This window comes from Lepidochelys kempii, chromosome 3, assembly GCF_965140285.1.
Source record: "Lepidochelys kempii isolate rLepKem1 chromosome 3, rLepKem1.hap1, whole genome shotgun sequence".
In the NCBI taxonomy this organism is placed as follows: domain Eukaryota; kingdom Metazoa; phylum Chordata; order Testudines; family Cheloniidae; genus Lepidochelys; species Lepidochelys kempii.
The window spans coordinates 165,433,589-165,449,272 of NC_136382.1; the positions used below are offsets into that span (position 1 = coordinate 165,433,589).

Sequence of the window (15,684 nt, forward strand, 5' to 3'; positions counted from 1 at the left end):
ATCAGTAGGTGAAAGAGCTAAATCGGCAGCTTCTGTCACAGTCACAGTAAAAAATCACCTATAATATTAACAGGGAGTAGATAAATTGCAAAAAATGGATTAGAATTGTAAACAGAATGAACTAAAATATTGAATGTATAATGAGAGTTGCTGAAGAGGTTTACTGAGCTGTAAAATATGCAGCTTTGTTATGACTGTTATAGGTTGTAATTAGTAGCTGGTGCTCTAGAAAAATATCAGCAAAAGCTAGAACTATGGTTCTAAACTGTTACATAGTCTTACATTTTCTCTCCAGGATAACAGTATTCAGTGTAATATCACTGAGAGATCGGTTTTGTTGTTTTTAATAAGCAACTTGTCACTGAAAAGGGATCCATATACATTCAGCAGAGTCCTTTAAATAGGTGGGCCTACATTCTTAAGGGGAATAGAATATTCAATTAATCTGAACCTCTTTTGTCCTTTGAGCCTTGTAGTTTCCCTTAAGTAGTTAATAATTGCTAGGTCTGCCTTTCGTTTAAAAAAAAAAACAGCCCCAAAATTGTGTTTATCCTCCCCCCCCCTTTTTTTTTTTAATTACAGAGCCTGGTCCTATAGACCCACCGCTACTCTTGAATGTTAAAGCTAGGGAAACAGTCATCATCTGGCAGCATCCATCAAAGCCAAATGGCAACATCATTCATTACAACATTTACCAAAATGGCCAACTGCATGCTACAGTGCCAGGAACCCAGTCTAATTGCACCATACTTTATTTGCATCCTTATACTGTCTATCAGTTTCAAGTAGAAGGCTGCACCTCTGAAGGATGCTCCCTTTCACCCAAGGCCGCAGCTATACAGACTCTCCCAGATGCACCTGAAGATATCCCTCCTCCAGAGCTGTATTCAGACACGCCAACATCTGTGCTTATATCATGGCAACCCCCTGTTCACCCAAATGGTTTGGTGGAAAACTTTACAATAGAAAGGAGAGTTAAAGGAACAGAACAAGTGTCCACTCTCATGACTCTACCTCGTAATCATTCAATGAGCTATGTTGACCAGAGTGCTGCTCTTAGCCCTTGGAAGAAGTTTGAGTACAGAATACTGGTGAGCACCCTTCATGGAGGCACCAACAGCAGCGCTTGGGCAGAAGTTACCACCAGACCATCAAGACCTGCTGGTGTTCAGCCACCTGATGTGGAGGTGTTGGGACCAGATTTGGTTAAGGTCGGTTTAATTTGTTTTGTCTCACAATTTTTACATATTTTCCCTGTAAGAATGTGTATTTGACAGAGACAACTACTGGCTGAGCTAACAGATTTTATTGCTGTTGGGGGTAGATAAATATTAGCATCTGGCCTTTGGGTCAAAACTATCTTTGATTTGGCTTCAGTTTTCCTTGAAGTCTGCATCCCCATGTTATGTTGACACTTTCATTTTTCTCAGACACTTGAAATATTTGGAACATCACAATGGGATATTTAGTTTTCATCCCCTCGTCAGACTAAAATAGACCAGAAAATTAATTACAAAAAAACCTAACAACCCCATCTGAAGACTTCATTAAAATACTAATAAAGTCCCAAGTTATAAATATTTAAACTTTTTATGACATTATTAAAGGTCCTTTTTCTAAGGAAAAGGAAGTAAAAGGCTAAGGAAGTAAAAATAACAGCATGAGTCCTCTGATTTAGGAAAGAGTAGCCTTACAGGACTGGCTAGGAAGTTTTCAATTATTCACATTGTTCAGTTGGGAATGAGCTCTAGAGGACAGGATAACTACCATTGTTTTGGCTTGCATACAAACTTCATTCAAGGGAAATTAGTGTAACCAAACAAGAGGGATTTTTGTAGCTTAGAAGCCTCTTTGTGTAAATACGCACATGTTTTCACAGATTCAGTCTTGTACTAATGCCAAAAGTATTGGTACAGTAGCTTGCTCACTAGAGCACAAAACAAAGGACATTTGCATAAGACTGAAGTTCATCTGTTAGAATTATTATTTTTGTTTCAAATGTATTTTGTTTCAAAAGGTAAATATAAAGTGGAGTTACCCAGGCAGCATAAATAGTTTGAGGATATGAATTTAAGTGCTAATTTTTTCATTCTTCATCCACAATATCAAACTTTGATATGAGTTACCCTCTTTTAAACAATGAAACATGAGCTCTCTAAATTATATTTGACTGTCTATGGAATTACATGTTACCATCCACCTTAAGATCAAATAAGTTCAGCATCTGAATACAGTGGTTATCATAAGAATTAATAACGACTGACACTAGTAATTGTAACGTATTGCCAGACTGTTGGGAATTTTAGCTATATACTTTCAGATGACTTCAGAGGCACTCTGTACTTTTTTTAGACACATCTTAATGACCAACACAAACTCTAACAAACCATCCTTTCATGGATTTGCCAGGAACAGGACCAATAACATGGAGTAAAATACACAGTACAGACAATGGCCCCAGTTCAGAAAGTTATTTAAGCACTTGCCTAATGAGCAGTCACATTGACTTTAGTCTTTATAACAGTAAAAGAAGTCACTGCTTATCTTTGATGCTGTATCCAAGGTCATAAAGTTTTACTCCTTTTACATATGGATTTTCTTTTCCATTAGATATTAATATACTCAATCCTAATTTTAAAAAAACTTATCAAATTATTCTTGATCCTGTACTTGATTTTTCCTTGGGACCTAGGATACACATTCATTAGTAATTGGATCTTCCTCTGTTACAAATCCAAAATATCAGGGATCCACCATTCCTAAAAAACAGTTAGATCAATTCTCTCTTTTGAGACCAAGTTTTATAGCACAATCCTGCATTTCATTCCGTAATAATTCAGTTTCAATATAAGAATACTTTACCAGATTTTGCTGTCTGATGAGACAGTTCAGTTGCGTATTTTTACCTTCTTGTTTCCCTAGTCTCTCATTAACTTTCTCAGCCTTTTAAGGTCTATGTTGTACAGCCTTCTGTATGAGCTGGACATATTTTGTGCCATTTGCTGCTCTAGCAGTCTCAGGCTTTCTTTTTTCTACTTGTGGACCTATTGAATCTTCCATTTCAGTGAGAAGTGCTGAGGTGGGGTTTGTTTACTATTAGATCCCAGTTGTGCTGTTCCCTATCCCTGACTTTGTCATTATCTCAAATGTAGTAGGTCTAACTATGAAAAATAATTAATAAAAGGTAAAATTTCATTGAGAAAGATGAAACTTCTTTGTGTATATCTTTTCAAATACACCCATGTGTGTGAAATATCTCTTTTAATCCATCAGAGTAATATAACTATTACAGTATACTAACACTGTGTTTAATTCTTCTGAACCTGGTCGTCTTTTGTATTAAATTCTGTTGAATTTAGGCAAGTGGAATAGTTAAGATAAAACAACAAAAGTTTTCCACATACAGCAGGACGGAGAAATTCAAAATCTGCTAATTCATACTGAGTGTATTTCTTAGCTGAAACATTACCTTTCTTCTGCTCTCAAGGAGTACAGTCAAACCTCTTAAGGACAGAAAGGGTTTATCACAATATTTGCCAAAAGAAATTAAGCAAAATGGTATAATTAGATACTTGAAAATCATATTGCAGTAAATAATTCAAGAGAGATTGGACATAGCTAATGTTGCCTACACAAAGAACAGTAGATTCATTACTAGCCAGCTATCTAATTTAAGGCCAAATCCTGCAACAATTGAAATAAAAGACTACATTTAATAGCTACTCATTTCTGCTAGCATTTAGTATTTTAACACATTTCTGTAATTGGTTAGAGGTGTACTGAATCTATACAGTTTACAAGCCTTCAGTTGTCAAAAGTCAAACATCCAAAGTTACCATGGGATTGCTGTCTGAGATACCCAAGGACTTCTTGCTCTTTGCTCCCCTTTAGAGAAGCAAATTGCCTGAATGTGGGTGGAGAGGAGGAGGCAGAGATGTAGTTCTGTCCTTTCCCACCCCAGTGGGGCCAGCACACCAGAAGCAGCTCTGCCTGTTAAATTCTATAGAACTTCCATGTAAGAATGGTGAGGTTCTGAAGCCACTCCGTGGCCATTACTGTAGCACTGAGACCACATCATTTCTATGTGGAGGGAGAAGGAAGAGGAAAAACATAAGAGTAGTTGATCCTCTAGCTTCCCCTTTCTGCACCTGCACTTTGGCATGAAGTTGACCTCTGCCCCCCTTACATATCCTCACAGCACTTTCACTGCCAGGTGTATAGGCATGGAGGTTGCTTCAGGACTTGTCCCTGAGTGATTGAAATTTATTCTGAAAAGAGGTAGGATGAATCTGGCTCAGATGACTTTATATTGGTAATGTTTAAATTGCCATTAGTCTCAATGAGGTGGCTCAGTAAACTGAGTCACAAAACCTTCATGAATACAGGACCTGCTTAGTTCTCAAAACATGCTTGTGCTATACAAGACTTGTCATATTAAATGCTACAGTGGCAACTCTTACGTGAAGAGTGGAAAATAAACAATCTCTTCAGGAGTGAACCAGCGTGAGACTTTAATTACCTCTTGCCCTAGAGAGAGCTGTCCTTCCAGGATAGAGCTGAAGGTATTGTGGAAGGGCACTATGGGAAAGGTTATATTGAGAGGCTCTTTCACCAAGCCAGGGATGTGAATCAATAGGGGCTTTCAGTTGTCAGTGCAACCAATCCCTAAACCATGAGCGCAAATATTTACTTAAACTGGAAAAAAAGAGAATTTATTATGAAGAGAAACATATTTCAATTCCTTTATTTAGTCATAAAATCAATATAAATGATTTTGTGATGTGAAGAATTCAAAGCGCTGTAGCAAGAGTACTCACTGGAGTATACAGCTTATTTTCTCAGACGTAAGCCCTCACTCTACAAGGAGGAAAAATGTCAGCACAGCATCCACAGTCTCGGCATAGAGGCTTCTGATGCTGTATGTGGTCCTTTTTATATTAATTTTAATCAGAATGGCCTGATGTCTCCAAATACCATTCAGCTTGCTTTCATTTCTGGAGAAAAAAGTGTAACGTTACTGATAATTTTTAAACCACCACTTTCTATGACACCTGCATGATATTCTTTAATATCTGCTGAATTGATAATGTTCATGGCAGCAGAGTATACTGAGCAATAAACTGCTTTTGTGGCTGATTAAATGCCAAAGTGACGTGGAGATATGCAGCAACTGCAAGAGTCGTTTATTTAGTGTATTCCAATGCCGTGAACATTATTCCTGTTACACAAGATTTGCTATACCCTGATTTACAGAAGTAGAAAAGAAATTGGTTATTTTCTTGTGACGGTTGCAAGTGCTGCATGCCTCATTCTCACACTTCACGCTGGTATGACATTGGAGAGAGTATCTAGGTTGATCAACTTGAGAAGAGGCTGGTTTACACACTGAATAATTGTTTATGGGAGAACTCAGTGTAGCTAAAGAATTAAGAGACTGGATACACTGAACTAGATTCACCGTTTTTGTTAAATGATGTTTTCTTGCACTAGACTTCACCCTTCTAACTTGCAGTAGGCAGATGCTATTTCTACTACTGCCCTAACTGGGGTTTACAACTGGGGAGGCTAGCTTTAATCCCCATTAGAAGATTCACAGGAGACTTGCAAGTAGAGGCCTCTGTGACAATGTACTGGATAAGTAGATGCCTGAGTACCCTGAAAGTACTCCCTCCCATACCAATGCCACTTGCAGGTCTGCTGACAGAGAAGTTGCAACCATTTTCCACCGCTATAGCTGCCATCTTGGAGAGCTTTCTGGTTCAATCTAAAAGGTGGCCTGGACCTGTACTTTGCTGGGTTCATTATGTCAAAGGGAAGGAATAATGCTACATTTTTCTGGGCTAAGATAGGGTGAAATTCTTGTCTTGCAGCATACTTGACAATATAGCCTTGAAATATTTTTATCATCAGGATGTCCCTTCAAGGTAAAATCCACTTATATATATACACACACATTTCCTTACATTCAAATTAGATCTCAGATGCCAAATGCAGAACAAGGAGAACAATAAACTATTCTGATGTCATCTATCATCTTTTTTTCTCTATTCTGTGTATAGTAACTGCTAAAAAATACATTTCCTCCTTTGGTAGTAATGGCCCTCTAGCATCTGACAAAGTAGTTCATTTTGCCCCCCTTTCCCTTTCAGAGCTTACCCCAAGTATTTCCCTGTAGTTGTTCTGAATGAAGGAAGGGTGTAATCTTTCTTAATTCATCTTATAGTTCTTGTTCATTATTTTCCTCAGTTCTGTCTCCTCTGTCTGAGCCCCACTGCCACCCTTCTCCACACACTGGAAGGAGCTGCAACTAAGAAGGCTCATGCCTTCCTATTGAGACTGAACAGTGAGCGCACTGGGCCTGCCATCTATGAAGCAATCTCCATTTTTCCCTTGCAGCAGGATGACCCTTCTTTACTACATAGTGTTCTTTACACATTTTTAAGTGGTCGCTTTCTCAAGGCTGACTACTAAGTTGCATGCATACAATTAAACAAAAAGAGAAACAATCATCATAATTGTTACCCCAACTCCACTCTTGGCTTAGACATGAGAAGCAGGAAATTTAGTGGTCAGGACTCTTAACCTACCGTTATACTACAAACAGGATCTCAATTAAATCAAATGGTTGCTATTCAGAAATACAGTTAGACCAGTTACAGAGTTGATCCAGTTACAGCTGGCCAAGATAAATGAAAGAAAAGATATTTTCCATGTCCACATATCATGGAGTTACAATTGCATTATGGGGCATTACATGCCCGCTCAGTCTGGTGCCTGGCTCTGAGACCCCCACCGTCCCTTGCTGGGGTCATTGCTGTAAAGGGCCAAGAGAGATCCATTGAAGGGGATTACAGAAAGGAAGCTGGCTCCTGTGGCTGGCCATGGACCAGTGGAAAAGAGACCTAAGGGGAGAGTCTTCTGGGTCCCTTCAGCCTGCTTTGGGATAACTTTGTTAGTGCTACTTTGTGAGTTTTGTGTTTTGAAGAATAAAACTGTGCCCTGAAGAAAGGGTATGAACACTTTGGGGCATGGCATGCTTGCTAGGCAGTGGAGACAGGCCAGCAGCCTACATTCCAGATTCTCGCAGGAGTAAAAATCAGAAAAATTCCAAATGCAGTTTTCTGAAAATATTAAAGTTACATAGCACCAATATCTTCCACTGCAGTGATTCTCCAGTGTTTTACTTCTCGGATCATTTTGTGCTAGATAAAACCTCTCATGGCTCTACTCTCAGTCCCTCTTAAGACCCCGGTCTACCACTGCTTCATTTTCAAATTGCTTCATCCTGCAGACTGCTGCAAAGGTCTCCACAGAGCACCACTGGGCTAAGGAGAGTGTTAAACACCTGGTATCTACCCTTGTGTGTTACTGGGTTAAAAGGAAATGCAACAAGAAGACCTACAGACTTCATCTTGGAAAAAAAAAAAAACCTATGGCTCTTTTCCAGTTTTACACAGGTGTGCCCTGTGCTTTGGGGAAGCTGTTCAAGAGCAATCAATCCTTGTGTGAAGATTGCCTTGTAATGTTGCTAAGGTCAGTGAGACCTTGGTTTATTTGCCATATAAGTGCTGCTTGAGCAAGTTGAGCTACTGTAACACCCCTAGGAGCAGCCTTAGCCTGCACACCTGAGGTTTTTCTGCATTTCAGGGTTGTGATTTCCTGCACAGCTTGCTCATTTGGGGCATGCCATGCAGTGGAGTGACTTGGAGAAAACTAATGAGAACCTCATCAGCATATCCCCTTGCACTGAACAATATCAATGAAAAATCTCAGGTTCTGCAGTAGTTACATAGGCTTATTCAGAAATGTTGTTTCCATTTACCCAGTATTCAGTGCAAGAACTTCTCAAACCATTTCCACTAGCAACTGATCATTGCAGGCTTGATCTTGCTGCCCTCTTGTATTCGTAACTCTGATTGAAGTGGATGGGAATTGTGCATGCATGAGAATTGCAGGAAATACATGAAAATGTGACCATTAAAGGGTTGGGTTTTTGAAAAAAAAGTACGGCTGTATCTCTCTACATCTAGAAATATAATGGATTTTATTGGAGTAGGTTTATGGACTGGCTGATTAGCCCCTCTGAACTGAATACATCTTGTCCATCACAGCCATCCAGTTCTCTCCTTTAATCATATTAATGCAAGTGGAATAGTAGAGCTGGATCATTGAACCCGAGCAATAGAGTAATTTCAAACAAATAAGAACTTCAGTCTATTGTTCTGTCTTTGCAACTCTTTCTAATTACCAGAGAAATATGCAGGTTACTGAATATACTGTAGTCTCACTCTTGGCCTCTGTCAGGAATCAGGATCTATTCCAACTCCTGACACAATCCCAGCTTAGTTTTCTTTTAAACCAGGCAACATCTACAGTGAAGTAGACTTCCTGGCCATATTTGTTTTGGGGAGGTAACATAATCCAGTGGCTAGAACACAGGACCTGAAGCTGGGAGGGCTGTGTTCGATTTGCCTATGTCTTACTATGTGATATTGGGTAAAACACTCAATCTCTTTCTTGTTTGGGGGATTCATCTATAAAATAGGGATAATAACTTACCTTTTTAATATACTTTGGGGCTTAGAGTGTAAAGCTCTCAATAGTGTATTTGTTATGGGTCATGCCCATCAATGAGAGTGAGACTAGTGTAAAGCAAAAAATGTAGTTGTGTACTTCCTTTGAAACTCGTTTCAGAATTAAATTGAAATGTTCAGACTGCTGTCAAAAAGAAAAGCTTTCTGGGGGTTGTAACTGTTTAATGGGGAGAAAATGGCTAATTTCAGTCTCTTTAAATTTTGTGGTGGAGAAAATGAAGTTCTTTGATCTTTAAATGACAGCTTCCAGTGTCATTACATTGAATCAGTTAATCTCTCCCAGTAGTTACCTTGTTCTGGCTTCCTCATCTGCACCCTCTTCCGTGGCCTCCATGCTGAGCTTCAGATCAATGAACAAACTGCTACTGTTTCCAACACAGGCTGTCTAGTGAGTCCTTCTGGTTTCACGCACTGCCAAGTTCTGACCTCCAGTCTGGCAGATTCGGGATAAAGAGGAGAGAAGGTCCAGTTGTGTCGCAATGAATTTAAACCAGGCTGGCTCTGCCATCTTTATTTACATTGCATAAGCCAATCAGTCACTTGACCTTGTCCTTGACTTGTCATTGAAGTGTTTAGGCTACCACTTTTTATGACAGGAAAGTTTGCCTGATGTGGCATTGGATTGTATATCCTGTTCCATCCTTCTTTCCAGGTGACATCTGAAGTTCAAGGCAGGTCAGCTCCCCGATACATATGAGCATCATCTCAAGTTTAAATCACTGCTTTCTATTCCATCTTGATTTTAGATAGACCGACAACCCTAGCAATAAATAAAACACTGAGTCCACCAAGTTCAGAGGGAATCAGGCCAAAAGAGACCCAGACTCTACTTTGTTTTTCATGCTGCTGAGTACTAACATCGTTGTGCCTGGTTTGCAACGTTTCATTCTCTTTGCAGTTTGCATTACAAGATAAAATACCTACTGTAATTTAGGCAGGGACAGTATTGTACAGCCCCCATCACAGCGTCAGTGCACAAAACACAATACAGAATAATATTTGAAAGTCCTTTCAAGTTTCAGTATATAGAACACTGTCAGTGTGAGATTCAGATGCTGAAGTGTCGGAGGAACAGCAGTGGTACTGCATGTGCTGATAACCTCCCATCTCCCTAGATGGTGTTACATAGCACTGTACATGTTTTATTTAAAGAATTTTATTGTGTGCTGGTAAAGAACTTAAGTATCCAAAGTTTAGCAGTGACGCACTAGCAGGAGCCTCGCCTGCACCAGAACCAGTCTCCTGGTAACCCACTGAGCGCAGCTGGTCCTGATAGAAGCTGTCAGATTGATTGCACCATCTGATTGGCTGATACTCAGGGTCAATAGCAGCAGCAGTCCAGTGGCTGCTCAGTGCCTGCAGCTGCTCTTGGTCCTGTCCATAGCTCCCACCCCAGCCTGTTCCTGCTCCAGCCCCCAGCTCCTTCCTGACCTCTGACTCCCTAGCTCAGACCCTCAGCTCCACCTTCTGACTGCAGCTCCAGTGAACCCTTCAGCTTAGGCTTTGGTTTCTGACTCCCAACTCCGATCCTCTACTAGGCCTTCTGACTGCGACTCTGGGTAACCCTTCAGCTTAGCTTTGGTCCCTGTCTCCCAGATACAACCTTTGACTTTGCTCCAGGACCCACCTCATCTGGATTCAGCTTTAAATTATAGGCCAGACTGCCCACGACTTGGTCATTGACTCATAAATCATCTCAGGAAATAAAGCAAAATCAGTACAAGTTGAACATTTTGAGGCAACTTTGAGGGTAATCCTCAAAGTGTCCCCAAACATATCACATACAATACTTCTGTTAGAAGTTCTCTTCCATTAAACAACCCAGACTAGTCAGTCCTTTGAGAGCTCACAGAAGACAGTTAAGGTTTAACTGTGCGGCCTTACTCAGTCCTTATTTAGGCAGAACTCAAAGTGAAATCCAAACTTCAGGACTGGGCCCTATATTAGTTACAAAATATAATTATGGCTGGGGAAACATGATTTTCCATAGTGGGTCAGACCAATGGGCCATTGAGGCTGGTATGCTGCCTCCTTCAGTGACAAATATGAGTCTCCCATGGAAAGTGGCCCCCTCCTCCCCTTCTCACACGTGTACAATGCTTCGGGTCAGCTGTGCTGTTTTGTTCACGCACAATGTAGTAGGAAGAAATGTTCCTTCCTGGATGTGGAAACTTACAACATAAAATACACTAGCCTGTCTGTTTTCTACCTAAATTTTAAAATGAAACCTTCAAGCTTTATATTGCCCATGCTCCTATACTTTTTAAACAAAGGGAGAAAGTACATCAGCTCCTCCAAAAAGAGATTTTGCTCTTTTGCATAAAGGAGGGTGATTGTAATATATCTTTCTAATAGATGAATTAGGAAAGATGCAAAATCTTCTTCTACCTTCTGCTACCTGCTAGCATTGTTTTCCTTGTGATGTTGTCTTCATTTCCTTAATCATATGTAGGGAATGACAGAAATCTGCTGCTACTCTGAAACCAGAAATCTGAATAGCACACTTGAAACCTAGCCAGAGTAAAACCTTTCCTTTGTTGACATGGGTAAGCTTGTTTGTGTTCTCATAAATCAAGACTGCCCTGTTTATAATTCTGTGTTTAATAATATTCCAGATTTTGTTATCAAAGATCTTCAGTTTTCTTCGAAATTCTGCTGCCAAGATCCTTGCAAGTATCAAGGCTCAAGCGCTCCTCCTGTTCTTAAGATCTAACATTAGTTACTCCCTGGTGGTATTCCAGATCCTTTCAAAAACACGCTATGAATCCAGCTCCTTTGTACTCGGGGCATGTGTTAGTATGTGGAGTCACCATTTTAGAGGGACTCAGTTTTGAGACTGGAGAAAATTAGGGAGCAGGTTGCTTAATTGATCAGCACCTCAACTAAAATATCTTCATGTTATTGTATTATAAATCAACATTATTTTGTTTTTTTATTTTGTAACACACACAGCTTGACTGTTTTCCATTCATATTTTCTAAGGCTCAGGACTTAGCTTTGCCTAGTATGGGTGAAGAAAAGGCAAAGGAGGCACTAAGCCACTTTTCTGCCTCTCCCTATTCTGGGGCTTCATTGGGTTGAATTGGCTTCTGGCACAAGCTAGAACAGTCAGAGCTAATGTAATTTACACCTTGAGGGTCCCCGCATAGAAGGAGATGATAATGCTGAGCCAGCCAGGCCAACTTCACCCCAATGGGAGAATCCTAACAGGGGAATCTACAGTTTCCTCTTGAGGGCAGCTTTAAGTCCACTTTGTACTGTTGCAGTGGCACAAAGAGGATTTAATCTGGACCTCGGGCCCATTGTATGTATTATCCCTATCTGGTTGACACACGTCTGTGAACTCACAGCACGATCTAGCTCCTGTTGGAGTCAGCTAGTTCAACGGGAATTGGATCAGACCTGCAGAGTGGATATGGACAAGCCTATATCAAGGTACTAATTAATCAGGTGAACATAAAAATTATTCACACTGAAAGTTGAGTAAGACTGCAAGAAAAATAGGGTTTTGATTTTGTTTCATTTAAATTTGTTGTCTTGTAAAGACCGATTTATACATAAAGCAATAGATGCAATACGCAAAGCAACAGATACATATAGTTACAATACATATTATTGTAATTTATTACTGAAAAATAAAAACATGTTAATGGTATGGGTGGATGTTTTCTTAGCCTGCCCTGATAGGTAAAACTATGAGCTTTTACTGATAACAACATATAATAGCAGAATATGGTACACATGTATACCACCCAGTACATTACAATACAAGAGTGTATGTGTGTGTGTGTGTGTGTGTGTATATATATATATATATACATATATAAGACCGCATTACGGTGGTATCTGAGCATCTTGCAGTCTTCCGTGTATTTATCCACAGCAATCCTATGAGGTAGGGAAGTCTTATCCCCATTTGACAGATGGGAGCTGATTTAAGCTACAGAGAGATTAAAGAGTAGATTTTTAAAAGCAAAAATGGCATATAAACATCTACTGTCCATTTGAAATTTAATGGACAGTATGTGCCTATCTGGTATTCATGCCTTTGAAAATCTACCCCAAGTAGCTGGCCCATAGTCGCATGTGAAGTCTGCGGCCAAACTGGGAACTGAACCCAAGTCTCTTTGAGTCCCAGATTTGTTGTCCAGTGGCTGGACTATCTTTTCTCTCTAAACAAAGAAAGAACATCTTATTGTGACAGTTGTGCCCATTTTACTTATGTTATTTCTATGTTGCAATTGCCAGTAGTTCGGATTCTAAGAACGCCTTTATTTTCTCAGGTCTCTTGGAAACCACCTCTCATACTGAATGGAGAAATGCTTAGCTATGAGATCCGAATGCCTGACCCTCGAATTACCATCATCAGCAACATTTCATCAATGCAAAACCACGTGGTGACCAACCTGATCCCTTTCACAAACTACTCAGTCACTATACTAGCTTGTTCTGGAGGCAACGGTTTCCTGGGAGGCTGCACAGAGAGTTTACCTACACATGTGACTACCCATCCAACAATTCCTCAGGGCATTAGCCCCTTGTCTGTGACTCCAATAAGTGAATCATTTATTGCTGTTTCCTGGCAACTGCCCTCTAGGCCCAATGGACCACACTTGAGGTAAGGAATAGCAATATGTAACTTAAGGGTGGGTGACATGGGGTTTATAGCTTTGCAGGACTTCTGGAAATGTGCACACCCGGGAAATGGAATTCCATACCTCTGGTGATCCATGGGGTAAATATCACTTCAGCATTTAATTCACAAATGAGACCAGAGGCTGTCCTCAGCTTACCTAGATCCAGCCCAGAGAGCACAGCATGAGAATTGCCAGCTTCGTGGCATGATCTCCCATTTTTTCAGACCCTGTGGAAGCCCCTCCCTGAGGTTCAGGCTCCATAGTGTGGCTTCAGGGCCAGCAGAATTTTCCTATATTCTCCTGCACTAAACCAGCAGGACAAACCATTTTCACTTATTGCTGTCTGAGTCAGCATTAATTTGTACAGGTTCTGATCTGCACTGTGGAAATCCAGCTGAAACATCACAGTAAAGAGGGGAATGCATTGTAGCTGTCAGAGCAGTGTCATCCAAGAGGCTAGAATGAAACAGCAAGAGGGCAGGATACAATGCAAATCCAGCTCTAACATATATAGCCCTGAACTGCCCATGCCTCCTGGGATCCATGCAGATCTCAGGGGAGTCATAGGTTTTGTGAGCTGAAACAGCTGCCAGTTTTTGGTGGTGGTTTGTGGGAACAGAATACCACTTGGGGAAGAATTAGGAGAAAATTCTGAGTGTAAACTCAGGGAGCCCCCAGTACCCTGTGCAGGTTATTCCTACACAGGGGAAGATGGGGCTGTTTATAATTTGGTGAGGTGAAATGTTCTTCAAAATTGAAGATTACTTTATTTTGTGTTTGGTTCATGGTGGTGTATATGATAAATAGATTATGGATGAGTGGGAGGAAAAGAAGCAGCAAGATTTCTGGGAGATTCTCCATGCATTGAGGCATTCAATATTTTACTTTACACCTAGCACACTTTTACAGGCACATATTATTACATCGCAGCATCCTCCACAGCTTCCTTCCTGTCTTTCTTAATGCTTAATTAGAGTACACTACTGCTGAATGAACCTTATTGCATCAAGATATTTGAAACCTTTGAAAAGCAATGTACATTTCTCTGAAGTCAACAACATGACCATTTTACCATTGATGACTGAAGTAATTCAACATAAGCTACAGCTGCAAACTTCATTTCCTTCATGGTGTGCCATACTGCTCTAAACCAGAAACGCCACTAAAGCAGCTGCTCAGTACGGCATGATGGAGAAAGAAGTCTGCAGCAGCTGCCAGAGAGTGTGATTTACACTTCATCACCATCCAATGTTCAAAAAGATTTTGATGTTTCTTATGACTTGTCTTTGAATGATGTTGGACAGAATATGCCAGGACTTTATCTAATAAAACTGTTATATTTTGTCTTTGGATTCCCAAACATTGATAACCCTTGGTGTAAAAGTTGCTCTTGCAGTATGAAGTCATCATAACATTTTGGTGAAATTACAATTTAATTAAGTTTTGTTAATTAATTACTCAGGTTAAACTTCCAGATACTATAGTGATAGCTGCTTTTGAAATGTGTGATATACTGTACCTCATTCAGTCAGAAAAGACCAGGCTTGGATAACCTAAAATGAATCTTAAATGTTGTCTCACAAACTGCAAACTCTGCAACAAGCCCTGGCTAGATGCAGAAAAGGCATTTGACTCAATAAAATGGTCATACCATTAAAAATTCTAATTCTTTCTTTCAAATGAAAGCCGTATGAAATATTTCATTATCCATTTTCAAAGTATATTAAGTAATTGAATGTTTTAAACCTGTAAATACTAAAAAGTTTATCTGCAAAACTTTACAGCTGTAAAAACAAAATAATGTGTGGCTTTTAAAAAACAACAAACAATCCCCCTCCCCCCGATTTTTGTGTAATAACATTAGTTGAGATAATCCCAGTGTTCTGCTTGTCTTTTGTGTTAGATATGAGCTCCTGAGACGTAAAATCCGGCAACCACTTGCATCAAATCCCCCTGAAGATTTAAATCTGTGGCACAATATTTACTCAGGAACTCAGTGGTTTTATGAAGATAAGGGTCTTAGCAGGTGAGATTACAAAAACTATAAAAAAACAAATGCTGGCATTTTGTATAGTGCATGTTCAATAGTTCAAAGTGTTCCTTCTGTCTTTATGTTGTGAACATATTAATTGTGTAATGAAACATTTTCTGTCATCTCAGCATTAACCATTCCGACATGCATGGGTTTATTTTTATTTTGTAGCTCTTGAATCTTACACATAGTATCTTGCTGTAAACATTCAAGTAAAATTGACTGTATGAAGTGAATTTTGAGCTTTGATCTGTTCATACAGTCAAACCATTTACATTTACTGTAAATCATGGTGTTGACACATCACGCACAAGCTGAGTGAATGGTTGAGAAGTTCTAATTCGGATGGATTAAAGCTTGGTGTCAGAGCATTATTTTTCAGTCAGTTTTTTAAATTGCCAACATTGATTATTGTCTCAAT

At 39.7% G+C, this 15,684-nt stretch overlaps 1 protein-coding gene across 1 annotated transcript in view; it reads left to right on the forward strand.

Annotated features, from left to right (window-relative positions):
• The window catches only part of USH2A (usherin), a 572,584-nt gene that overhangs the window by 389,162 nt on the left and 167,738 nt on the right, over nt 1-15,684 (forward strand). Inside the window, exons 40-42 of the mRNA XM_073338913.2 lie at nt 583-1,211; nt 12,878-13,212; nt 15,135-15,257. Coding sequence (XP_073195014.2) covers nt 583-1,211; nt 12,878-13,212; nt 15,135-15,257 — 1,087 coding nt within the window. The remainder of the gene's footprint in view (nt 1-582; nt 1,212-12,877; nt 13,213-15,134; nt 15,258-15,684) is intronic.